At 49.4% G+C, this 26,502-nt stretch overlaps 1 protein-coding gene across 2 annotated transcripts; it reads right to left on the bottom strand.

Moving 5' to 3' along the window:
- Window positions 1–66: 66 nt before the first annotated feature.
- Window positions 67–26,133, bottom strand: LOC144944682 (tumor necrosis factor receptor superfamily member 14-like). Of its 2 annotated transcripts, XM_078873041.1 has the most exons (12): window positions 25,594–26,133; window positions 11,518–11,636; window positions 11,016–11,103; window positions 10,235–10,360; window positions 9,121–9,279; window positions 4,609–4,696; window positions 4,160–4,233; window positions 3,559–3,684; window positions 3,412–3,443; window positions 2,487–2,596; window positions 2,113–2,330; window positions 67–1,112 (listed from the first exon to the last, which is right to left on the bottom strand). In XM_078873041.1, exons 2-12 carry the CDS (start codon window positions 11,617–11,619, stop codon window positions 709–711), a joined length of 1,527 nt encoding a protein of 508 aa, XP_078729167.1. In that variant the 5' UTR covers window positions 11,620–11,636; window positions 25,594–26,133; the 3' UTR covers window positions 67–708. The 2 variants fall into 2 exon arrangements, with proteins under 2 accessions (XP_078729167.1, XP_078729168.1); XM_078873042.1 differs by lacking the exons at window positions 67–1,112; window positions 2,487–2,596 and having other exon boundaries at window positions 2,128–2,330.
- Window positions 26,134–26,502: the final 369 nt, after the last annotated feature.

Consider the following 26,502-nt stretch of genomic DNA (forward strand, 5'->3'; position numbering starts at 1 on the left):
CGCCCTATCCACTCCCATCCCTTGTCCTGGAGCTGCCCCGTGGCAAATCTTGTCATGGCCTACGTGGCTGCCTGGCTCACATGTCGGGCTCACTTTGTATCTATCACAGCGACCGGGCGCTTCCCCCTTGGCACATCAGATGAGCCAATTCTATCCCCCCATAGGAAACCCTTGGCTGAGGTTTGATATTGGGGCTAACATTTTTGGTTGTACCCAGGTGTGGAATGCTTGGTGTGCTGGGGGTGTGTAGTGGAGGGAAGTCGTCTCTAAGTGGTTTCACGGTCTTGGCATCACACAACCAGCTTCATGGACAATAGTTACTGCACAGGCAAATTGTCTCAATTAGCGTCACCATCTTTTTGGATTTGACTTGGATAGTCCAGGAATTGGCATCTGGGTTTGGGTGACAGGAATTGCTTCGTATTGAGATCTGGTGGCATTCTTTTGAACTCTATGACTGCACAATTTTCCAGTATTGGTCTGTGGCAAAAGTGGCCAATCTCATTAATACAAAGTCCTGGAGACAGCTCAATCTGAAGACATTTCAGGACAACCCTATTTAGGGATGTTTGACAATTCTTTAATGTTTTCGGTAGGAGGAAAACAAAGTACCAACTTACATTGAATTTAATGAAAAAAAATCAACATCTTAACTTTTTTAAGAAACAACAAAAACACTTAATAGGATGACATAACCCCCCCCGCCTATTAAACTACAGGATCGCCCGGCTCCTGTGCAGGCTCGCCGGACTCCTTCTCAGACTCTCGGTACGAGCAGCTGTCTTTCTCTGTAGCTACTTCACCCTGCTCCTGAATAGGTATCTTGTTTCTCGTCGTTTCGTCAATCGGGTAATGTGCTGACGTGAAATTGTCACCCTGCATGTTACCGTCGCTCGATATCTGTGAATGCAGGCTGGGCCTGGTGCTGGGATTGGGTTGGGTCTCGGGCCAGGGCTGGGTGTCAGGGCGGGCCTGGTTGCCTGGGAGTGGTGATGGGGGCGTCGGTTGGGACGACTGTGGAGGTTGGGTTGGCTGTGGAGTTTCGCTTGGCGTGGCGTTTGTTGGTTCTGGTGTTGTCAGCTGCACATCAACCTTAACATCCACGTTTGGAGCTGGGGAAAAAAACACCAGTTTTTATTAACTTTTTGCTCACAGCTATGAATACTGTTTCATTATTAAAAGCAATGGCTTATGACTTAGTTCAGGGAATCAAGAAGCACTGGTTCAGATCAAGATGTAGAACCTATCCCCTTGAGGCACAATTGAAAAAAATAGTAATAGCATACTAAACTCATGATCCTAGTTTCAGGGATGTAGATGCATAGCCTAACACAAATGTCATCTTCATTACATGTACAGCTCTTTTGTCAATCCACTGCTCGATGAGGGCCTCCCACACCGTGCTGCTTGTGGGGGTTATTTGACCCAACTTCACCACGCCGGTCAATACAGCTTGGTGAAGGTGGGGAACACAGACATGGGAGAAACATTGAGTACATTTCACTTTTCTGCACTGCCCTCTGCTGACAATGTAGCCCGGCAGGGACCTACGAAAGCTGTTTTACGCATGGTTGTAGCCCATTCATGCACTATCCAGGGTCAACCCAGCTTAGTGTCCAAAATCTGATGACACGGGGCACATAGTAATGTGAACGTAGGCATATTCACGAGTTACTCGGAGAGCCTCACAAACGTGCAAATACCTCCGTTAAAATGTTTACTAAGGTGCTGTGTTTCAGCCATTTTGTCAAAAACTACGTCCATGTAAATGTTGTGGCTTGGCTCTCCAACACACCAGTGTGCTGTACTAGTGACGAATTGGTATGTTCTGTTTACGTGACAACCCCTACGAGTTGGCTGTGTCAGGTGGTGGCAGGTTTTAACGAAACATTTATATATTTACGCGATCTAACCCAAAAAACCTCTTATGGATGGTAACCGGTAATCCTACAAAAAGATTTTAACAACCCAAGTCAATTTGTATAGTAAATCTATTAAGAGGACTTTGCAACGTTCATGTAATTTTATTAATTCCACTTAATATGAAAATGTCTTCATATTGTGATGCTGCTCTGTCAGACCTAGTTTGTAACTCAATTCAAATGACTGTACCTTGAGGGTAGATGTTGGTGATGTTGATGTTAATAGACTGCTGCGGTGGGAACGGCTGCGGTGGGAGCGGCTGCTCTATGCCGGGAGACGGTGGAGAGTCGTCCTCCGAATTTTCAAGATCCATGCTGTCATTGTCATCCGTCCCAGTCGCTTGTTCACCTCCTGAATTTTCCATCTGCAATGGCTCTTCTCTCTCCCTTGAGACCGAAGGTTTGATACTGCACAGAAACGGCAATATATTACTCTCCCACTAGAGCATTGTCAGTGATCATGGTGGAAGGCGACCTGTAAATGACATTGGAATCCCACAATGCACAGCTTATTTATCTTAACGAGTGAATGGCACACCACTTCATCCCTTATGCGTCACTTACCCATCCCCTCCTCGTTTAAATTCATCGGTAATCTCAGCTGAGGTTTGGGCTGTCCAACCATCGCTGAGTTGTGTGTGATTTTGTTGGGCCTGCTCAGGGTTGGTACTGAACTAGAGGGAGGGAGGGGAGGGAGAGAGGGATGTGCAATTTCATTTTCTGAATGCGAATGGTAGCATCACACATTTAAAAGCCACGTCACAGAATTACACAATCACCACGCAGAAAATGATTGTTTTGTACAGGCTATAAAAGCAGGACTATCTGGGGCTCAGTTATTTTAGGGAAACTTACTCTCCTGTTGCTTATCTTATTTTGTGGGTGTTACCCATTGAGGAAAGAACAAAAAGTGTGTATACAGCCAGGTGACGCTGTTGGAAGAACGCTCAACTCGCAGTTGGAAGGATGGAAGTTAATATCCACGTTGGCGTCAACTATACACGGCATTATTCCTTTGGGGCCAATCATAAAATGAGTACCACTTTGTGGAAAGTCAGCGTTGTTTTTTACAGTGAGACTGACTCCTGCTATGCGAACATGGAATTTCCACTGCTGGCTTACAGCCACAAAAGGAGAAGAGTACTGTTCATATAACTAGCACCATCAGGTATCTCTTCACCTCTGTAAAAAGGTTTACGAAAAATTATAGCACTGATCAAGTTTCATCAGCTTCTTGTTAAGTCCTGATCAGTTAATTTTAAAGGAGTCAATTGCTTAGCAACACTGTAAAGTGGGTTGTAAAAGTTGCTGACGCCTCAATTGGATGGGTCTTTGGTTATCGTGCCATTGGATATTGAAACAAGCCATGTTGCAATGTGTCTTGTGCGCAGTGGTGGGTGGCAGAGCAGCCCGATGCTTCATGGTTTCACGAATGCAGCAGTGTGTGGAGGCAGCGATGTTATGAATCTGGCCGTCAAGGCATGCATACCAGTTTGTTTTCCTCCTCGGAGTTCTTCTCCGCTAAGAGAGAACAACCGGACATTTGGATTTAAAGAAGACATTCTTAAGTAATATTGCAAGAATGAGTCCAGAAATTCATGTGATGTACAGAGGTGATTTAAACAAATCTACTTACGTTTCTTGAAAATGCATCGCAGCTTATTTGGACACTTCCACATGATGATGATGAAAACAACGACAACAACTAAAACAACTAAAACAACTATAACAACTGAAGGAACCTCGATGATCGGCACATATTCTGGAAAAGAAAATCCACCACACACAAGCACACAGGTTAAATATGTTTAATTGTTAAGTGTTCACTTTCAGAGCCAAAAAGTTTGGCGTCTGCTTAAATGGGCATTGGGGCCGTGTTATTGCCATTGAACTCAATGGAAATCCCCCATTTCTATGGCAGAGGCCAGTCTCTTGCTAGAACTCTGCAGGATTATCAAGTGTTACTAATTTTTGTTGATCCCAAGTCACCCCCTTACAGCAATTTTAACTTGTATCCCTCTAATTGTGAGCCAGGTGCTCTGCTACAATGTAATTATAAGAAAAGCAAATGTAACTGTCCAGTCATTGGAAACTGAGCCGAGACCATCAACTCATGACTCAGCAGTGCCCGAGTGACCTACTATCCACCTCAGCCCGCATGTCTTTTTGCGCGCCCACCTAATCGGCCCTGCGCCTGCTAGGCCACCCATCTGTGACACTACTGAGATGTCACTTACTGGCGGGGTGTGTACACTCGACGTCCTTTGTGTTTTCCACGGGCAGCACTATCACCATCCCTTCAGACGAACAGCTGCGGAGAAACAACATTGAGACTTTTTACAGTCATCAAGCTCGTTATGAGAAAGTAATGGAATGAGTGACAACTATATGCTTTAATATGCATTATATAAACGTTCCGAAAGTGTCTTCCTGATTCAATTAACATGGGGTTATGCTCATCTCCTCATTCATAGCCCTGAGCCAGTGATAGAAATTAACATTCTTATAGTTTTATTGAGAAATGGGTTTGGTGATAAGAGTAGGCAGATGAAGATGCACTTGGATGCTATATTAATGTAAATTGTATTGAAGAGTGCAATAACGTTTAGACATAACATCTTCAAATGGTTTGACGGAAATTTGTGGCCATGGATGCATGTCTCGGATATAAATGTGTTGCACGTACTTGGTGTGGCGCTTGCAGGTGATGTTCCCGCCAGGAGAGTATGAACCAACCCCACATGTTCTGCATTCCACGTCTTCCAATAGCGAGGCTGCCATGCATGCATACACACACAAACAAGTTCAAAGATCACACAGGCACACACTGTCCACACTTGTGTGTACACACTAATAACAGGCATGAGCCTCCATTTAGGATTACAAACCATAGAATAATTTGTTTGCGGACAGACGCTGTTGGCGAGCACCTTTTAAGGTCGGCACGGGGTGTGAAGTTAGTGTGACTAGTCCCATGCCCTGATGCTTAATTCTCCCAAGTTCTGCACAAAGTACTAATATTATGCCGAGTCAACCTATAAGCAGCCCAAGACGGGTTCAGATACCATGTGCGATTAATATGCCTGGCCGGGGATCGAACTCGGGTCACCGGGACTGTCGTGCAGTGCATAAACCACGAGAACAACAACAGCCACCATTCGCCACTAAGTGGTGGTAATGTCACCACGGTGCTTGTGCCAGGCCAGATGCACTCAAAGGCCACGTGAAGTTTTGAAGGTTCACTGACATGTCATGAGAGACCCAGGTGCAATGGGTTGACTGATTTGGATCACTGGCAAATGCACCACATTTCCCCCCCACTGAGCTAACTTTAGCCACAAGGCTCTCCGCTCGTTGTGAGCATCACTCCATCCGCCCTCCGCTGTTGGAGGGCGACTGATTGCACCTGCCTAATAGCGTCCTTAATGAGCCTCCTCCAGAGAGGCCAATCTTGATAAGTCCACTCAGCTCCACATCCTCCTATACCGCATCCGTCTATCTCCTCTCCAGCCCGTATCGTGCCCGTTAAGCTCCTTCTATCAGGCAAAACAAGCTATTTGGGCATGTGATGGTTGGGCATGCGGGCTACATGACCCAGCCAACGCAACCTTGCTCACCAGAGGTCACCGATGGGAATGTGTCCAGATCTTTCAAGCATTTGTGAGCTCATACAATCTAGCCTGGTTAAACCCAGGTTTGATCGTAGACAGGCCAGCCTGAAAGTTTCAAACCAGTGCGGATATTCCATGAGAGGAGGCAATATTTTGCAAGCAAAGAGAATGGAGGGTATCACTGGGCGAGACGATCCAGAGCTTCATGTGGAGCAATAGACCAGATAGCTTCCACACAGAGTTACGCAGCCGATGAAAAGATGCTGCTTATTGGATTCTGAGTGAGACATCTGCTGGAAAACCGGTGCTGGTCACAAACACGCGACCAAGTATTGGAAACTTCTCCACTCTCCACAACTGCCCCATCACTCATGGGGAGTTGAGGGGGGTGCATTATTGGATATAAAATACCGAGGCAGGTGCTTAGTTTTGTTGGGCCAATAGTAAGGCCCCGGATCTTAGTGGCAGGCTCGAGGTTCAGCAGAATCTTCCACTCAAAGTGAGCAGCAACCACCAAAACATCAGCGTCCATGACATGGTTGACCAGTAGGGAGCCATCCCTTGTCCACACCAGGGCATCGATCAGCCTCTCATTGTAGCAGACAGGAATTCTATTGGTATAACCATGGAAGGCTTTTCGGATTACGTGGTCGAAGATGTTAAATAATGTGTGAGCTGGAGGATATCCTTGTTGCACCCCAACGTGAGCAGGGAAAGGCTCTGACTCCTAGCCAGAAAACTTTACCCGGGCCTGTCCACCATCATGAAGGTCCTTAATGATTGTGTGAATAGAGTCGGGGACCCATAAAGAATGAACAATTCAGAGCTGACCTACTGATGGTAACATAGGCCTATTACCAGGTCAATAAGGCAGAGAATTAGGTTTGTCTGCTACACCTCTGCTATAGCAGACGGACAGAAAATATGCCATCCGTGCAGGACCCCCCCCAACCTGAAACCACATAGGGGCTCCACAAGCCTATTGGTGTACCTGGCAAAGCGATGTTGATTAATCCTTGCCAGGACCTTACCCTGCACACTGAGGGAGATGCCCCAGTAGTTGTTACGATCTGTGCGGTCCCCCTCAAAATGGGGGAACCACCAATCCTGTGGTCCAAATAGTTGTGATATATAGGCCATTCTGCACACGGACGCCACCCTTCCTCAGAAGTTTGGGAGATCATCTCTGCCCAGTCATTTTCCTGGTTTCAGACCTTAGATCGCCCTTCATACTTCCTCAACATATGAAACCTCACCTAGCCACTCACAGGGAGTTGCTACAGGGCCGTCCCCACTTTTCCCAAAGGCCTCAGAAATGCTCTGTGAACCTCCAGACCTGGTCCTGGAGGTCAGAGATCAGATCACTGCTTTTTTTCTTAAGGATGTATATATGTTGAACTTCTTTTGCACCATACATAGAAAACCGAGGTGCGGGGGAAGGATGCTGTTAGGTGAGGTGCTGCAAGTTACTTTTTGGATGGAATTAGAGTGATTTGTGATCACGGGCTACCGAGGCTGATTCCATCTCAGCAACCTGCGCCCACCACTCAACCTTGCAGCACCACAAGGCTCTCCGAACCTCCGAGTGAAGGCTGCGGTAAGCCTCATTCTCTGACGTGAGATGTTGCAGACGGCGAGAGTGGGTCTGTCGTTTTCTCTCAACCAGCCTGCACACCTCTTTCAGCCATGTTCTCTGGGGAGGTCTGGACTGCATAAGCAATGCAGCCATTGCAACTGCTTCAGCCACAGTTGTGAACCTCACCCATTTTCCCGCAGCATCAAGAGCAGGGGTGGACGATGCCAAACACAGCTAAAAGCGATGTTGAAATTCTCTCTTGCAACTATTAGCTTGCTGTCACCAGGTTATTTTGGGCTTGAATGGGGGGTCCTTGATGGACGTCCAACCCCCCAGTCGAAAAATGGCAGGCACATCTTACGGATGACAAGCCGATGGTCAGTGGGCAGATCAGCTCCGCAGTAGGTCCTGGTGTTAAGGACATGGGCCGCATTTGCCGTTCGTCGCTATAGTCCAGCAGATCTTCTTGCTTGGACCCAGCATACATCCATGATGTTATGTGGATGCGCCGATGCTGAAACAGCCTATTGGTGATTATAAGCCCATGGGCTGCACAGAAGTCTAGCAGTCTCTTACCATTATTATTAAGCTGATCTAGCCCATGCCATCCAATCACTGGCCCTGGTATCTGTGACATGACCCACTCGGGCATTAAAGTTACTCAACATGATGACTATCCTGAGGGCCAACTTTAGCAAGCACATGGGACAGGAGTTTATAGAAAGCATAGCAACCACCATTCCTCGCCTCTTGTTTATGCGCGCGGCTACAAATCTCTTAGCTCAGTCTGTGCTATCCGCTGAGATCGTGACGAGTTTATTTTTTGTTGCTATATGCCCCTGTATTGTTCCCATTCTGTTGTAATGTGCACTGATGAACCTAACTACATACCTACACACAGCCTGAACCACCAGACAAAGATCCCCTGTATAGCCACTAACAGACTGTTGGGGCAGGTGCTGTTAGCAAGCACCTATTAAGATCGTCACAGCACACGAGGGGTTGGGTGGCGAACACCTTGCCCGGCCGCTTTTGTCTCCCAAGTGGCGATCTTTACACAACACTGCACCAGGTACTTATTTGAGGCTGAGTCGACCAAGGGGAGGCCCAGGACCGGTTCAGAGTGGACTCGACATCATGTTGAAGTCCCAGTCAACGTGGTAGTTCGATTACATTGGACGCATCATGGGACCTCCTTTGCAAGTACCAAAATATACCAATAGGGTTTTTCCCCTTTTTTCTGGCAACAAAACTGACACCTTTTACAAGGAATCATGTCTACATTAACTGCAATACTTGCAGTCAAATGCAAACAAAAACACAATACTCTGGTAATTTATGCATTGTCTTTGAAACTGATTGGTCCACACCAAAGACAGCTTTCTTTGGAGCCTCGTCTCATATGGTGTGCGCCTTTTGGCGTCATCTGGTCGAACACCATATGAGACGAGGCTCCAAAGAAAGCTGTCTCTGGCGTGGACCAATCAGTTTCAAAGACAATGCATAAATTACCAGAGTATTGTGTTTTTGTTTGCATTTGACTGCAAGTATTGCGGTTAATGTAGACATGATTCCTTGTAAAAGGTGTCAGTTTTGTTGCCAGAAAAAAGGGGAAAAACCCTATTGGTATACATTGGACGCATTTTAGTATTTTCCCCTTACGATGGAAGTTAATCTCACCAGGTTTTGCGTCTATCGAACCTGGGTCGACAGGTTCGTAGCGCAGTGCACTAACCGCTACACTACCACTGCACCACCCACATACAGGCTGCACCACTGCCTACACCACACACAGCCTGCACCACCCTCTTGATCACACTAGAACATCTCCCTACACCACACAAATGCACGAGTCAAAACGCACTCATAAAAGCCAAATTCACACAGTAACCAGTGTGTATGCCGGCACAGTGGACTCGACAACATCATGTTCAAGTCCCAGTCAACATGGTAGTTCGATTACATTGGAGACATTTGAGTATTTTCCCCGTACGATGGAATTTAATCTCACCAGGTTTTGCAATTTCAGCTCCGGGGGGACACGTCGTGTGTGGCTTGCAATCCAGGCAGCTTTCCGGGCCGTCTTTGTGGCTGCAGTATGACCCCTCGTTGCACCCGCAGATGGCATCGGACGTAGCAGAGCAATGCCTCATGGGGTGCAGGTTATGGGCTGCAGTGGTGCCACAGGTCCACCCAGCAACGTGTCAATTCACATTGTAACATCGAATACATATAATCAAAGAGTAAGTGATGTTAATTCCAAGTATTTTCTAGAAAGGCTTGAAAATGAAATTTCCCATTTAGTCACATCCATGTTTACAGATACAATCATCCAAATATCTAGATTGTTTAATTTGGGCCCCCAAAATATACTATGCAAATGTAAAAAATAAGGAACGTGCTTATTATAATATGAAAAAAATATATGCTGCACTCAAAAGAAAACAAATAATAAAAATGAGATCTATTCAGAAGAGACTTGAGATGTACAGAGAGAAAAGCATTCATGTGCTGGACTCGAAAAGCTGAAGTCCTCACCCACTAGCCTCCCACCCCCAGCAACCCCCACCCTTTGCCTGTCCCATGCATACACGGCCTACACACTGCTTTCCTGCATCATTCTCCCATGAAACTCATGATGAGAACCCAAACTATGGACTGTATAGTAAACCACTGTAGTCTGCGCTCCTTTGACAGAGGATGAATGGCAAAACTACACAAACTCTCTCCTGCAGCCCTCTTCTGGCTAGCAAAGCTCGACATTGGCATTCAACTCTTGAAAGTGTTGTTGCCATGGACAATTTTTTTTTTATTAATTTCATTTCAAAGCTTTAAAAGGCCAAGTTTAATCGCCAATTTGAATAATGCCTTGGGCAGGATTAAAACGAGTCTGTGGGAAACACTGAGCACACAGGAAATAGTTTGGACAGCCCTGCCTTATGACATAAAAAAAATCCATGACCTTGGAAGGCCAGAAGCCCTGGAGAAATTACATATTAAAGTGATGATAAACTGGTGTTGACCTCGCAACAAGAGAGAACGATGACTAAATGAAACAAGCTGGCTGGGCTGTGTTGTGCCAGATGTAATCGAGGGCCGTGGTTTTTCGTGGGGAGTTCTCATACCATTGTCACAGATACGGCATTGTTTGCATTTCGTATTGGCAGAGGGCTCATCCAAATAGTTTCCATTGGAGCAGTCTTCACACACAGTGTCCGAGCTACTGGTGCAGTGGCTTTTCAGACGCTTTCCTGTAGATACACACACACATTTTATGCTTGTTTACCAAATAAAGCCCCACTGACTCTCAAGACTTTTGCAGGCCAGTCCTGCCAAGTTTTTGCAGTGGTGGGTGTTGATAGCTATCTGTTTCCTACTTAAGTAATTTGCTCGTAATGTTTCTAATTCAACATATTTGGACCATGGCGCCAGCACACAATGGCCTGCTATATTTTTTATAACATTATACAATCTTTTAAGTACACAATTAAGCATATAGCCCATATTTTCAAGATTAATACACCCGTAATATTAACCAGAGTAGCCTGCCAGACTAAAACCACAAACCTCTGCAACAAGCGGCGAAAGGGCTAATGCTGGGCCATGTCACATACATACATCCTGAGTATGCCCTTACATCTTGTTGGGGCAAGTTCTGTTAGCAAACAGCTATTAAATACAATAAAAAAAATTAAGATGGGTTTAAATGCATTCAGCTTGGAAGATAAACTTCAGAATATTCATGTTTTGCAATGTTTGGTGTACAGTAATGCATTGTTTAATGATGATGTCAATGCCGATGATAATAGTGGTGTAGTGGTAATGGTGGTGATGATTGTGGTGATTAACATGATGATTTTGGTGATGGCAATGGTGGTGATGATGCCTCTAATGATAATAAAGTACCGGCTTGGCATTTCTTGCACCAAATATCGTTGTGGAAATATTCATCAGCACGGAAAGATTGCCTCTTCAGTCTGACGAGGTGTCCATCCTGATACATAAAAACAATCACCATCACGGCACCAGCTGCCACATCTGACATGCACCGGGCCCGGTGGCCTCAGGATATGGTCTCCCTGCCCACTGTAGAGGTGGCCGATGCTGTGGCGATGAGGCAGAGTTGATGGATCAAGCAGAGATTACCATCTGCTGTGAGACTGAAACCCCCTGGACTCGGAGGTGACAGGATACCAATCGATAGAGAATCGATACATGGTGACATCCTGAACAGCAGCGCAGTTCGAATGTTATCCCCTGACCCCGCTGATGAGATTCAGAGAAGTTGAAACCAATGCAGGATTTTCCTCACTTCTGGAGTTATTATTCGGTTTACCTTTAGTGGCAAGTTGCATGCTTCCCTGGTTCGTGTATGTTGTGCTGGTGTACACTTTATGTTTAAACTCACAAGATGAATGGCAGTCTCCGTGTTCAGCGGGTCGACTGAAAAACACCACACCAAGGGTGTAATTAACGTGAGGAGGAGGACCTGGATGTGCAACTGGGCCATGGTGGAGCCTCACTCTCCTGGATGGGACAGAAACATTGACACATTTATACAGACACACATAAGTCAATACACATTCATCGTCATATACGCACATCAATATGTATGCACATTCATATATATGCACACCGGCTGTAGTTCCAAGGCTACGAGGCACAAATTTTGCTTAAGTTCAAATCCTGTCGCTGTAACCTGCCTCACTGTACTTGACATAATTTAACTTGAAGCAATCTCGTTGAAGCAATCTGATGATTCATCACTGACCGATTCACTCCAGTTACTCACTCAGTTGCAATACTATCTATTGCTACTACTGTGGTTAGTATTCCCGTGAACTTTACTCCATAGAAGCCGATCTTGACACTGCTGGTACCAGTCATCGGCAAGTCCACTCAGCTCCACATCCTTCTGTACCACATCAGCCCACCTCTTCTGTAGCCCGTGCCGTGCCTGTTTAGCCCCCTACTTCTGTGCAATTCCATCTCTGCCTTACCTAAAGGGGAGCTGATTATAATCACTGGCGACTTGAACTGGGTTGATCCTCTGACTGAAGCTCTTGCTTTGACAGTTGAATTCAACCTATGTCAGCTCATCTGTTTACGAGGCACATCATAATATGAAAGTACCCTTGACCACTCATTAATCATTGATTTTCTCATGTCAAATGCTCCATCAAAGTTTGTAAAAGTGGGTGTCTTGAGAAAATCATCTTCGTGACCACTCAATATTGACATACAAAACTGCTTATAGTCCCATTTAAGATAATGTATAAATGTTCTTTGAATTCCTTAGACCACCAGGCCTTCAGCCACATAGCTAATTATAACCTATATACTCTTAGTTCTTTCGGTAAAGTCACGTAGGTAAAAAAATGAAATAAAAATTAATAAAAAAAAATTTTTATAAAATTTTATTTATTATTAATTTTAATTTCATTTTTTTTAACCGAAAGAACTAAGAGTATGAATCCTTGCAGTCACGAAAGCTTCAAATCTAGAATTATAACCTACCTAACATCTGTAAGATTTCCATATTGGGCACCGCTTGGCCTTTGACCTTTTCAAACATGCCCCGTTAATAAAGCCCCCTGGATCAAGCCATGTATTGCCCATCTCACCTGCTCAAGAAACGTAGCTTAGAAACTCGCTAAGCAAACCGGGTTGGACTCAAACTGGACCAACCATAGAGTCCTAATGACTCGTTGCACCAAATTAGATTGGCAGACCAAGCACTCATTTTCAAGATACTTTTTGGGATTCAAAATATGACCCCACACTTTTCTGGAAAGCCATAAAGACCCTTGTAGGTAAAACGTCTGAATACTGACTACTGCCGAGGCTTTTGCTCAATGGCAGTTGCCTTTCTGATAAAGCTGCAATTGCGAATGGGTTTAATTCACACTTTAGATCTGCAGGCCACAGCTTCACCACTGACATCCAAGCTTGTGACACCACGATTCACACGCCTCTTAACTGACCCTCCTCACTCCATCCTAATCAGAAATGTAATTTCCTCTCAGTGTCAGAATTTGAAATGCTAACCTTGCTCTCCACGCCAAAACCTTCCTCTGGTGATGGTGCCGATGGTCTCCCCCACCTTTGGCCCCCAGCTTGTGGAAAACTTCATTGCAAAACCGATAGCACAAACAGTATATTCAACCTTTCCATTCAATAACATTCATCCCTCCAGAATGAAAAACTGCTCTCGTGCGTCCTAGTCATAAAGGTGGCACTAGAGATGAGCCTAACAAATACCGCCCTATCTCAATCCTCCCCTCTCATCCAGATCTTTGAGAAGATATAAAAATCACACGCCACAAATTTCATCTGAGAATATGCCATATTCCATCCGAAGCCATCTGGCTTTCGAGAAAAATATAACACAGCCTCTGTGGTACTCAATACTCATGACTTTATCTCCAACAGTATTGAATCTCGTCATTGTGGAATCATCTTCCTCAACACCTTCTAAAGCATTTGAACCTGTGCACAAAAGGCAAAAATTCTGAAATTATATTGTTTGGAATTTATCTGACCAATTTAAAATTGTCTCCATCAATAATAACACTATGTAACACAATTTTTGTTCCTGGGTAGTGTTATTTCTTAATTTCTTATGCCTAAAAAGTATAGAAAATGTCTATTATTCCGTACACGGCTGAGGTGGCAGATCACTGTTACAATTCAGTGGGCTCACATGACATTGACTTCTCCAAGACAGAGGTTCTCTGCAAGCCATCTGGCTACCATGAGAGATTCGTTCATGAGGCGATCCACATATACAAACACAGAGACAATTTCAACCGAGAAGATGGATTCTGGCTCAGCAATCATTGGAAGGACGTAATAAACCATTTTGGATCTTAACTGATTGTGTTCACGTTTACGGTGACTTTCAGACCGCAGTCCACTCACTGGCATTGACTATATATCCTGTATTCTCCAGGAAATGGATTCTTTGCTCCGCTGCAAGTGTGTTTCCTCACCCCTCTCTCATTGACATATTTAGTTGCTTCCTCTTAGTATCTTTCACGCGACGGTCAATGGTATAGTGTATAGCAGATTGTATAAATAGTATAAACTTGTAATGTTTAATACAATGTATAAGGTAATATACAGTATCGTAATTGTATAGTGAATATACAGCAGTGTAGTATACAGTAGGGTGGGTAGAATAATACTTAGGGTAATATAGTTGAAGGTATAGAATGGTGTATAGTAATACAGTATATAATTTAATGTTGGGTTTGCCTATGGTAGTATATAGTACGGGGTAGACCCGTGTGATGTAAGAGAAAAAAGTTTAGCTGGAAGCATATTATATTTTTTCGAACATAGAATTGTAATGTATTACTTACTGTTAGTAGCTCAGCTTATTGGAGAGTATATTTAGTATACTGATGATACTATGTAGTTTATACTTTAGTTTTTTATGTAGTTTATACTTCAGTTTTTTACGTGGTTGTTTAGTAACTGCAGCTACATACTATTAACATTCCTTCCCTTTTTTAATGCTACCCACATCCCCTCCCTTTGATGCTGCTAATCCTGCATAATGCACGGGCATAATATGACTTTGAAACCCCCTGCCCACCTCCTACGCATTTCCCATAAATATGCTAAATTATTTTGTCAAGGCGCTCTTCTTCCCCCCTCCAACCCAGCTTAAATATACGCTCCAAGCTTGGTGGTGTATCATTCTTCACCTGAGGACGGCTGCTTGCGTTGTGGCCGAAACATCGTGAGAATTATTTTATTATGTTTTATTTTAATTATTTTATTACTTCCCTTCTACGTGACTTTACCGACAGAACCAAGAAGATGAATCCCTGCAGTCACGAAAGCTTTAAATGCGATAAAGCTGTTCCAAGTCGCTTTCTCCTTACTAGTGAGCTCCGTGGGGAATTCATTGTACTCCAGGATCTTCTTTATCTGTGGTCTGACGAAGACACCGGCTTTGACCTTTGCCTCAGACAGCTTAGGGAAGAAGTATTGGAGGTGTAATGACAGGGTGACACCTGCTGGCCTGTAATGGGGAATCATGGGTACGAGCACGGTTAAGTAACAACTAATCAGAGAGGGTGTATCTGGGGCAAAGGTATAAGGTGGGGCTCGCTGAGATACTCCGGGAAGCTGCTCTAAGGTTCCACGAGAGGGCGTGGCCGGAGGCGGGACTTAGCCACGCCTGGGGGGATATAAGGGGGAGCAGACCCGGCGCTCAAGGCTCGTGTGTGGGGTCTTGGGTCCTGGCTGCGTTGCTGCTCGCTGACATCTCTCTCTGTCGTCCGGCCATGCCGAGTGTTCAGCTGTGTGTAGCCAGAAGAGACGTTAAAATCTAGTGTTGTACTCAATGTGAGGAAGAATAAGTGTTGGCCTGTGTTGTTCCCAGTGTGAGTAATAAAGAAGAAGCACCCTCTACACGACGTGTCACGGAAGTCACTCATTACAAAGGTACTTGAAGGCTCTGACAAATTGTTTCATAAGGCCCAATTTGATGTGCAGTGGTGGCATCAGCACCTTCCGGGGGTCCACCAGTGGCCAGTCCCACCTTCGGTAGTGCGCCTTGGTGTCCCTGCTGTCCAAAAGGCAAAGATAGCAGGGAAACTTGGTAAAACTGCCTTGGAGACCCATCAGGAATGCCACCATTTTGAAGTCTCCGATGACCTCCCAGCCGTACTCATCATACTTCAAGGCGTCAAGCAAGGTCTTGATGCTGTTGTAATCCTCTTTGAGGTGCACCGAGTGAGCCAGGGGAAGAGACGGGTACTTGTTACCATCATGGAGCAGCACGGCTTTGAGGCTCCTGGATGAGCTGTCAATGAAGAGGCGCCACTCATTCTGGTTACAGGCGATTCCGATTGCCTCGAACAGACTGGTCACATTGTGGTAGAAGCAGAGCCCATCTGCAAAAAGGTTGCTGACGCTGCCTCTGATCTGTGACTTTCACACTTTCATCCAACAAGTTCCACCGCTTGAGCCTAGACGTCAAAAGCTCGGCATTGGACTTGGTGAGACCAAGATCTCTGATCAAGTCGTTGAGCTCTTTTTGGTTGGGGTAGTATGGGTTTCTCTCCTCAGCTCCACCTCTGAAATTGTCATCTGGATGTACGTCTTCCTCGCTCTCTGACATGCTGCTCTCTTCTAAAGACGGCTGCTCTCTCTCTGGAGGAGTGGGTATGGGGAGCTCATGGCAGTGTGGCACTGGGCGATGGATGAAGGAAGGTCTGGATACGTGATAGCAGGTACATTATTAAACTAGATTCAAAGCTTTCGTGACTGCAGGAATTACTCTTTGGTTCTTTCGGGTAAAGTCATGTAGAAAGAAATGCAATTAAATAATAATAGAATACGACATTTCGATTGCAACACAAGTAACCATCATCAGATACAAATAAACGAGAAAACAAGCATAGTAAACTTGGAAATATAATGCAATACAACACAGAGTCGGCCAACAAAACAGTCAACACCCCACCTGGTTGATTACGTTCTTCAAAAGATTGCTACATTTGAGAGAGACAAAACATAGACACGGAGATACACAGACAGACAGACAAGCAGAGAGAGACACACACATAGGCACACAGAAAGACGTCTCTGTGTCGAGGCCTTAATAGAGACAGAGGGGGGTGGGGCAGAGGGGGAGTTGTGTGGAATTCCTGCCCATAGGGGGACGGACGAGCTGGACACTGGACTTCTAAACAAACAAGCACGGAGCGTTGTGTGGAATCACTGCCCATAGCGCCCGGAGGAGAGAATGGACCTATAAACAATCACGGTAGAAAGCAAATTTAGTAAAATCAGGTGCATTCTTGCCAGTCCGACGTTTGTGTAGTGAGTTCAAGGAGACGTAGACGACGTAGTCGGAGGCACACTTATTTATTCAACCAAAGGGCAGAACACAATACTTGAAGGGGTAACGGCCCCTTCACCCGTCTAACAGGGAGACACCCCTAGCGCTAGCCCGGCTAGTCTGCTCTCAGGTCCTCCACTAGAGAGCTAGGGGAGGCTAGCTGATCCAGCTCTGGCCAAGCTCGGATCTCGGCACCCTTAGCCAACCAGACTGGCTCTTACAAGAGCATCGGCTCTGGGCTCTCAGGGCCGCGCCGCTGGCTTGCCCTGGTCGGTCCTTAGAAGGACAGCGAGCCAGGGGAGTCCCAGGGCCTATCCTGCTGGTCTTCGCTCTTCGCTGGTTAAGCTGTAATACTCGACCCCGAGCCCACCAGCTCCCCGCCTTACATAGCAACTCCCCCCTGAGGGGTTGGGCTGTGGGGGATCACAGCGCCGTCACAGCCCCCCAGGGCTAACCGTTGCGGATGTGGATGTAGGCACCCTTACGCGTGCGGGCGCAAACACCCCTCGTGTGTTTGTTTGCCCTCCCGTAACACCCCTACATCTGTAAGGGTCCACCATGCAGAATTAGCAGTTGCTTGAGTGGTCAGTGTGTTCCCACCAAATTATTGGGATAGGGAACTTCATGGCTCTCTTTTCCCCTCTGTACCATCCTACAAAAATACATTTCACCCATGTCTAATGTGTAAGAGATTCTCGCAACATTTTTCATATATGATACAGATAACTTTTTCGCTCTTGTCTTGATAAATTGGCCGCAGACAGCAAAATGCGTCTGCCGGATGCTTGCAGCCTCTTGATGCCATCTCAGAAAAATGCAGATATCCACTTAGGCAGCTGGAACTAAACTGAACTGGTGGGCTTAAGGCCCCTGTATTTATACTACTACTGTATTTATATTACTGGAAAGTTCTAGAATGTTCGAGAAGTCACTCAGCACTGAATCTATCTGTAATGTTCTGGAAAATAGGTAAATTTTTAAATATAACTGTCGTGGTCACAAAAGAAAAGTTTGTGGGGAATAATAGCCATTTTATGTACTTTTGAGGCATAAGCGATTAGGAAATAACACTTACTACCCAGTAACAAAAAAACTATTGTTACAGTGTAATCCATCATCTGTCAGAACCCTCATTTCTCAGGGAGTTACTTACGGGTTAAACAAATCCACCAATTGCCTAAAGGACCACTTAGTTCCTCTAACAGTCTAACTCCTCGTAGACTCAGATGTGCCTCCTTATTCCTCCTAATTCTATTCGCTAAAACTTTGGTAAAAAAAATCCGTGTTGCTTCTCCACATTTCTAGAATACCCGAGCAGCTCATCCCCAGTTTGGTTCCCTTACTTCACGTCTTCTTCTCGTTCTCCAATTAAGCCAAAACACAGTGCTTGCAACTTTATCTATTTCTGGTGCCTCTTGCTTATGTAGTAATTACTCAGGAGGCTTGACGACGGGATCGGAGGCACACTTATTTATTAACACAACTTGTATACAGTTAGCGAGTATACACAGGACCTAAGGGGTAACGTCCCCTTACTCGGCTAACAGGGAGACACAACATCTAAGCCCCGCTAACCTAAGCCCAAGTCCTCCACTAGGGAGCTAGGGGAGGCTACCTGTCCCAGCCCTGGTCAAGCTGGGATCCGACCCCCTGAGTTCCCAGACCTGCTCGTCAGTCTGGGCTCTCGGGGCCACGCCACCGGCTTGCCCTGGTCGGCCCTGATAAGGACAGCGAGCCAGGGGAGCTCCGGGGCCTATTCTAGCTGGTCTTCCGTCTTCGCTGGTTAAAGCTGATACCTCCACCTCGAGCCCTCCGGCTCACCCCCTCTTATAGTCCGCGGCCCCCCCGGGAGGGGCCCGTGGGGGATGCAGGTGCGGACGTCGGTGTGGCCACCTCCTATGTGTACGGCCCTAACCACGCCCCTTGTGTTTGTTTGCCATCCGCTCCCATACACAATTACACCTCTACATCACCCCCCCCTGTACAGCTCGCAGCCGTCCCCGGCTGCAACAAAACCAGAATAAAGGTGCATGCCTCCCCAAAACCGTGTGTGCCTCGCGTAAATTTAACAAGAACGATAACAGTCATAACAACAACAACAACAGGAACAGGTAGAAGAAGAAAGAGAAAAAAATAACCCGGCGCACCCTCCCGAATAAATACCCCATTCCGCAAACCCAACATATATACACGCGCTCCGGATGTCCCTCCCCCACTGTCCGCAAGGGCCCCCAAAGGCCGACCTCACAATAGTCTGCGCGTTTTGGCGCGCGTTTTGGCGCGCGTTCTCGCGGCGGGCCCGTCACAAGGGCTCGACCCGGCACGCTCAGTGGTGGTTGGTGACGGTCCGGGTGCAAGAGAGTCTGGCGTCGCTGCCGAGTGACCCCCGACCCCTCCGGGAGGGGTTGGCGGGCGTGGACCCGTCACTCCTGTTGCACCTGGAGATGGAACAGTTGACGTCATGTTAGGCGAGAGCAGCGACGTCGGGGAGTCGGCGGACCCCTCACACGTTTGGCCATGCGTGTGTGTGTGTGAACCACGGGCCGGCGCAATGAACGGTTTCAACCTTGAGGGGTGCACGTACCACCGACGCCTCCCCCATTTGACGCGAACACATTGCGGCCGTAAGACCTGTACGACCTCCACTGGCCCCCGCCACGGCCGTACCAACTTTGACGAGGTTGCCAGTGGCACCTGGGGACAGTGCAACCATGCCCTGTCCCCTGGTTTCCATTTGAACACATGTACCCGCCCCAGCCGAAGCCTCTCGTTCGCCTTCTGGCGGAGTTCAGAATTTTGCACGGCCGCTTCCCGCGCCTCAGACAATTTGCTGATGTTAAATTTAACGTGTTCGGACAAGGTAGACTTCGCCTGAGGCGCCGAGAGCTTCAGCTGGGTCGTCACAGGGGGGTTAGCCTCGCGGCCATACATTAAAAAGAAAGGGGAAAATCCGGTGGCCGCATGGGGAGCCATCCTGTAGGCCTGCAACACACCGGCTATGCGAAGGTCCCAATCTGTCTGGGATTCGGACACCTGTTGGGACAGCATAGACGTGATGGTCCGATGTAGCCGTTCCACCATCCCGTCAGTTTGAGGGTGATACGGGGAGGTCCGAATTTTTTCCGTACCCAAGAGGTCGCACACCTCGCGGAGGAGTTTTCCCGAAAAATTCTTACCCTGGTCAGTAAGCAGCCGTTCCGGAGCACCTTTGTCGAGGACATAGCCCTGGACAAAGGCCTCCGCGATGGCTGCTGCCGAGTGGTTGGCCAGGGGCCAGGCCATAGGCCATCTCGTGAAGTATTCGACCCCTGTCAATAAATACCTATTCCCCCTGGGTGTAGCGGGAAATGGGCCGAGTATGTCTAGCGCAACGAGCTCGTTAACCCGGGAAACCTTTATGGACTGCAGCGGAGGGTTGGACCCCCTAGCTGGTGGCTTTCGCTGCGCGCATTGCGTGCACGACCCCAGGAGATCCCCCACGTCCTTTGCCATGCCCGGCCAGAAGAAATCGAGCTGGAGCGTGGCAAAGGTCTTGTGAACCCCCAAGTGCAGAAGCCGCTCATGAACAGCCCATACCACCTTACCCCTCAATGCTGCAGGCACCACGAGCTGCTGGCGGCGGGTTTTTCCGTCCCAGTGCATTAAAAGACCCTGGAACAACCCCCACGAGTCAATGTTCGCCACCCCCTGCCCAACCCCCCCTGCGCGACGGCGCAGAGCGAGGAGGGAGGTGTCCTCCATTTGGAGGCGTCCCCATTCCGCGACCGACAACCCCAGCAACGAATCCCTCCCTTCTTGCTCGATAGGACCCGAAGCCAAAGGCGCATCGGCGGCGGCCACGAGGACCGAATCGGTGGTGACGTTCGGGGGCCTACAACGCCCCGAACCCAGGAGGCAAGCGCACTCCGAAGTGGGTGGCAACCGTGACAGGGCGTCAGCGTTCGTGTGGCGGACGCCCTTACGATATGTGGTGACAAAGTCGTAGTCCTGGAGAATCTCCAACCATCGAGACAACTGGCCCGATGGTTGTTGAACCCGCAGAGCGTACTGTAGGGCCGCATGATCTGTACGGACGGTGAAACGCCGACCGTACAGATATGGGCGGTACTGCTGAATGAAATAAACAATTGCCAATAATTCCCGACGGGTAACGCAGTACCGTTGTTCCGCTGGAGACAGTACCCGACTACCGTAAGCCACCACATGCTCTACGCCCCCAATGAGTTGGGACAGCACGCCCCCGATGCCCGTGTTACTTGCATCTGTATCGAGCAAGAAGGGTTGTGAGAAGTCGGGGTAATTCAACGGCGGAGCCCCCACCAGGGCATTCCGGAGGGCGTGAAAAGCAGCCTCCTCCTCCAGCCCCCAATGAAACCTGACTCCCTTGGACGTCAAGGCATGCAATGGTTTCGCGATCGTAGCGAAGTCAGCCACAAACCGTCGATAGTACGACGCGAACCCAATGAAACTCCTGACCTCTCCCACCGAGGTGGGAGTCGGCCAGGAGCTGACGCATTCTGTTTTGGCGGGATCAGTGGATATCCCCGAGCGCCCAACAATGTGACCCAAATACCGCACCGATTCGCGGAGCAAATGGCACTTCTGCGGTTTAAATTTTAAATTGGCAGCCCGCATTTTGAGAAAAACAGCACGCAGCCTCTGGAGGTGTTCCTCGAAGGATTTGCTAAAGACGATGACATCGTCCAAGTAAATTAAACACGAATCCCATTGCAAGCCTGCCAAGACCAGTTCCATTAACCGCTGAAAAGTTGCCGGCGCAGAATGTAAGCCCATCGGCAAGCGGTTAAATTGGAAGAGACCTTGCGGTGTCCGAAAAGCAGTTTTAGGTTTTGATTCGTCATCCAGAGGAAGCTGCCAGAATCCAGATAGTAAATCGAGGGTGGAAAAGAATCGCGCCCCCGCCAAGGCATCGAGCGACTCATCCATTCGAGGAAGCGGGTACGCATCTGCCACAGAAATTTTGTTCAATCGCCGAAAGTCGACACAAAACCGCAGTGAGCCGTCGTGTTTTTTCACCAAAACGATCGGTGCGCCCCACGGGCTGTTGGAAGGGGAAATGATATCGGCGGCTAGCATGTCATCAACAGCCGATTTGACATGATCCTTTTCGGCGGGACTGAGCCGAAAGGGATTCTGGCGGATTGGCGCGCTGTCACCCGTGTCAATATGGTGTCGCAGCAATTTAGTACAACCAATATCAAATTTGTGTTTACTAAAAACGTCCGCAAATTCTTTCAGGAGAACTCGCAGCTGCGCACGCTGCGTGTCGGACAGATCCACAGATCCCGCGCAAAGTGCATCCAGCCATCCGTCATCACAGTCCGAATGCGGTCGCGACGGAGGATCGGTGGTTACCTGACCCACGAGTGGTTCCTCATAGGGCGCCGGCGTTGCGTGTGCAAGCACGGTCCCTTGAGGAACCACGGCCGTTCGCGATCCTACATTAAGGACTGCAATGAAGGGGTCCCCATCCCCTTTCACCATGGTCTGAGCCGCTAGCAAATCGGGTCCATTGACCCCGGCCCGAGATGGTCCCAACAAGACCCCCCGATCCGCAACCCCTTTAGCAAACGGCCGACGCAACCTAAGAGGGACGAGCATCTGAGCCCCCGGGGGTACGCGCACAGTTTTTGTCACGAGCGCCTGCACGGTGGCAAACGCCCGACGCTCCGTGGTGGGGGAAGACAAAAATGTAACACGTCAGCCCGATGGGAGCTCGATGCACCCCTGGTCAATCAAGATACGGATGGGCATTTTGGCCAAGAAATCCGTCCCCAACAGGCACGGAACCGCGAGTGAGGAGGAAACCAAAACAGGCCCGGATAATTTAATGTCTCCAATGCAAATTTTGGCGCGGATTTGCCCAATAATGCCCAGCGAGCCCCCGTTAGCAGCATAGCATGGCACGTCAACAGGGAGCAAGGGACGACTTTGAACGGGAAGGATGTTATAAATCAAATCAGATATAATGGTCGCCGATGCCCCTGTGTCAATTAAAATCCGCACCTCTACCCCATCAATATGACCGACCACAACCGATGATCCCGCCGACGCAGCAACGACACGATGGGCGAGCTCCGACCACTGACCCGGTTGGAGCGCTCGCCGCATTTCAGAACAATCGCGCGCGATGGGCGGCGATTTTCGAACCCTGTTCAGTTGAGCGCGTGAGTGTGTGTCGGATGTGTGCATGGGCCAAACGTGTGAGGTGCCACGACTCGCCGGATTTCTCTGCTGGAGCTTGGGTGGAGACGGCGTGGCGTCCTGACGAGGTGTCGCTCCGCGCTGACGGGGAGCCCGGCATCCTGACGCAACGTGGCCTTGCAGGCCACAGTTGTAGCAGCGTGTGAGCGCCCCAGATGGCCTGGGCTGCTCCTGGCGGCTCGGTCCATTCCGAGCCTGCGGTGCCGCCGATCTCCATTCCCCCCGCCGCTCCACCCCGCAGACCTCCTCTGATGGGAGGGCGGTGGCCGCCATGGCATGGCCGGCCACCCCCTTGGCAGCCTTGCGACGCAGGGACCGCAAGCCCCCGTGGATGTGGCGCGCGACCAGCAGGGACGACATCTCTCCGTCGTCTTGAGCCAAGACGGCGATGTCCAGCTCATCGGCGAGTAGCAGCAGCTTTTCAGCCACCATGGCGTCCACTCCCTCCTCGTCCATCCGCGGGAAAGCTGCCTTTGCCAGGGCCAGGAGAGCCGTTCGGAAGGCCAGGGGCGATTCGTTGGCGCCCCGATGCCGATCGTGGAACAGCTGCCTGCAGTCCGAAGGCGGCCCATAGACGGCTGACAGCAGCTGCAGCGCCAGGTGCAGCGTGGCGCGCTTTTCCTTAGGCGCCGAGGTGAGGGTAGCCAGGGCGTCGTCGTCCAGCATCGCCGGCAGCGCGCATAGTGCCTCGGCGTCCGTCCAGTTCGCCATCTCTTGATGAGCGATGAACCGCCTTTTGAAGCCACCCCAATCTCCAGCCGCTCCCACGAACTCCTTGAGAGGCGGCAGTCGCTGTTGTAAGGCGACGTCCGTGGCTGCGGATCTCGCTCCCTCGTTCCCAGCCGACGTTACAGTGTGGGCGGGCTGTGAGCATGGCATCGCCGGTCGCTCCGTTGTTGACGCGCTGGCCGGCGTTGATGATGTCACGGCTCGTGCTTGGCCCTCAGCAGTCACCTGACGCAGGCCGGCCCCGCCCTCTGCTCGCACTGTAGTGATGGCGGGAAATTTAACCGCGAGCCGCGTCGGGGTGGCGGGAAATGCCGGCGTGCGTCGGCTGCTGCCGTCTTCCCGCGCAGCCCCTCCAGCTCCCAGCCGCGTGATCTCCTCCAACACGGCGGCCGCGGCGTAGAGCAGCTCCGCCAGGCGGGAGTGAGCCAGCCGAAGTCCCTCGGCCGACGCATCCCCCCCCTCCTGTCGTAGCGGCGCGGGTGTACTCGGCCCCGGCTGCTCCGATCCGACCTCGGCCATCTCTGGTGGTGATTCGGCCGCGGTGTCCTCCCTCTCCGACTCCCTGGTACGTGTCGTCCCTCGTGTGTCCATCTTTGGACGTTTTACTTCTGACACCAGATGTAGTAATTACTCAGGAGGCTTGACGACGGGATCGGAGGCACACTTATTTATTAACACAACTTGTATACAGTTAGCGAGTATACACAGGACCTAAGGGGTAACGTCCCCTTACTCGGCTAACAGGGAGACACAACATCTAAGCCCCGCTAACCTAAGCCCAAGTCCTCCACTAGGGAGCTAGGGGAGGCTACCTGTCCCAGCCCTGGTCAAGCTGGGATCCGACCCCCTGAGTTCCCAGACCTGCTCGTCAGTCTGGGCTCTCGGGGCCACGCCACCGGCTTGCCCTGGTCGGCCCTGATAAGGACAGCGAGCCAGGGGAGCTCCGGGGCCTATTCTAGCTGGTCTTCCGTCTTCGCTGGTTAAAGCTGATACCTCCACCTCGAGCCCTCCGGCTCACCCCCTCTTATAGTCCGCGGCCCCCCCGGGAGGGGCCCGTGGGGGATGCAGGTGCGGACGTCGGTGTGGCCACCTCCTATGTGTACGGCCCTAACCACGCCCCTTGTGTTTGTTTGCCATCCGCTCCCATACACAATTACACCTCTACACTTATACGTTTGCACTTTTTCGAATCACGTGTTTGTGTCACTCTTAGACAAAAGTCTTGCATTTAATTGCACATGTACCTACGTTTTTCTGTAACCTTTGGTTGTATTTTGTTTTTTGTTGTCGCTGTTCTCACGCACCACAGGTCTCCCTTGTAACTAACTGGCCACAAATGAAGCAACCCCGAACTCCTCTATCCAGCCAAACATGGCTGGGCAAGTGGGCTACGTGACCCAACACAAGACAGCCCCGCCTGCCGTAGGAACTCAGACACATTGACATACACAATAGGGGGTTCCCCCTTTTTTCTGGCAACACAACTGAAACCTTTTTACAAGGAATCATGTGTGCATTATTTTGGTACTGGCAAAGCAGGTCTAATGATGTAGATTGACATACATATTGACACACGCACGAACACCAAAGACCCCGTAGAGCCTGAACAGACTGTTGGGCCCGATGCTGTCAGCAGCCCCCACAACACTCGCGCACCCCGCATGCACTCACCGGCTCTTGGCGAAGGGTCTGAAGCAGCGGCTTCGAGCGGGCACGACGCGACCCTGCGTCTGTATAATCACCGTCTCTGTCTGTGTGAGCACCGTGTCTGTCTGTGTGAACACCGTGTCTGTCTGTGTGAACACCGTGTCTGTCTGTGTGAACACCGTGTCTGTCTGTGTGAACCCCGTGTCTGTGTGAAAACCCTGTTTCTGTCTGTACGCTGTGTGAGCACCGTGTCTGTATAATCACCGTGTCTGTGTGAACACTGTGTCTGTCTGTATAATCACTGTCTGTCTGTATAATCACTGTGTCTGTCTGTGTGAGCACCGTGTCTGTCTGTGTGAACACCGTGTCTGACTGTGTGAACCCCGTGTCTGTCTGAACACCGTGTCTGTCTGTGTGAACACCGTGTCTGTCTGTCTGTGTGAGCACGGTGTCTGTCTGTGTGAACACCGTGTCTATGTGAGCACCGTGTCTGTCTGTATAATCACTGTGTCTGTCTGTGTGAGCACACGAACACGGTGTCAACAGAACGCGCGCGATTGGAAATCCCCGTCCGTCTCAGAGGGCGGTAGCTGTGCCCACGTGACCCCCCCCCCCGTGCGCTGCTTCCTCGTGTGTTGCGACCACGCGGAGCCCAAAACGTCGCCCCGCGTCGCCGTCGCTCTCTGAACGCAACGCAGGCGGTGCCGCTGCTGCTGTTGTTGGTGGTGCCGCCGCTGCTGTTGTTGGTGCGCGTGTCCTGCTGCGCCACCCCGCTGGCAAGGCTTGGACGAGGCGGCCGCCTTCCCACTCCGCACCTCGTTGTGTCTTCTTCACGTCCTCCTGTAACGCCGCTCGCTCTGTTCTCGATTTTTTTTGGTTGCCGAGGTCACTTGCGGATGAGACTCACCTCGCCCTTGAGTTCCCTGCAAGTTA

The sequence above is a fragment of the Lampetra fluviatilis genome, chromosome 35, assembly GCF_964198595.1.
Source record: "Lampetra fluviatilis chromosome 35, kcLamFluv1.1, whole genome shotgun sequence".
Lineage (NCBI taxonomy): Eukaryota > Metazoa > Chordata > Hyperoartia > Petromyzontiformes > Petromyzontidae > Lampetra > Lampetra fluviatilis.

Bases quoted from the DNA above. Each gene is read 5' to 3' on its own strand.
- LOC144944682 (XM_078873041.1), bottom strand. From the start codon at position 11,619: ATGGCCCAGTTGCACATCCAGGTCCTCCTCCTCACGTTAATTACACCC. The intron at 10,361-11,015 runs GTACTTTATTAT...GTGTATCTACAG, and splicing joins GTGCAAGAAATGCCAAGCCG to GAAAGCGTCTGAAAAGCCAC. The intron at 4,697-9,120 runs GTGAGATTAAAT...CATGCATGGCAG, and splicing joins AGCTGAAATTGCAAAACCTG to CCTCGCTATTGGAAGACGTG.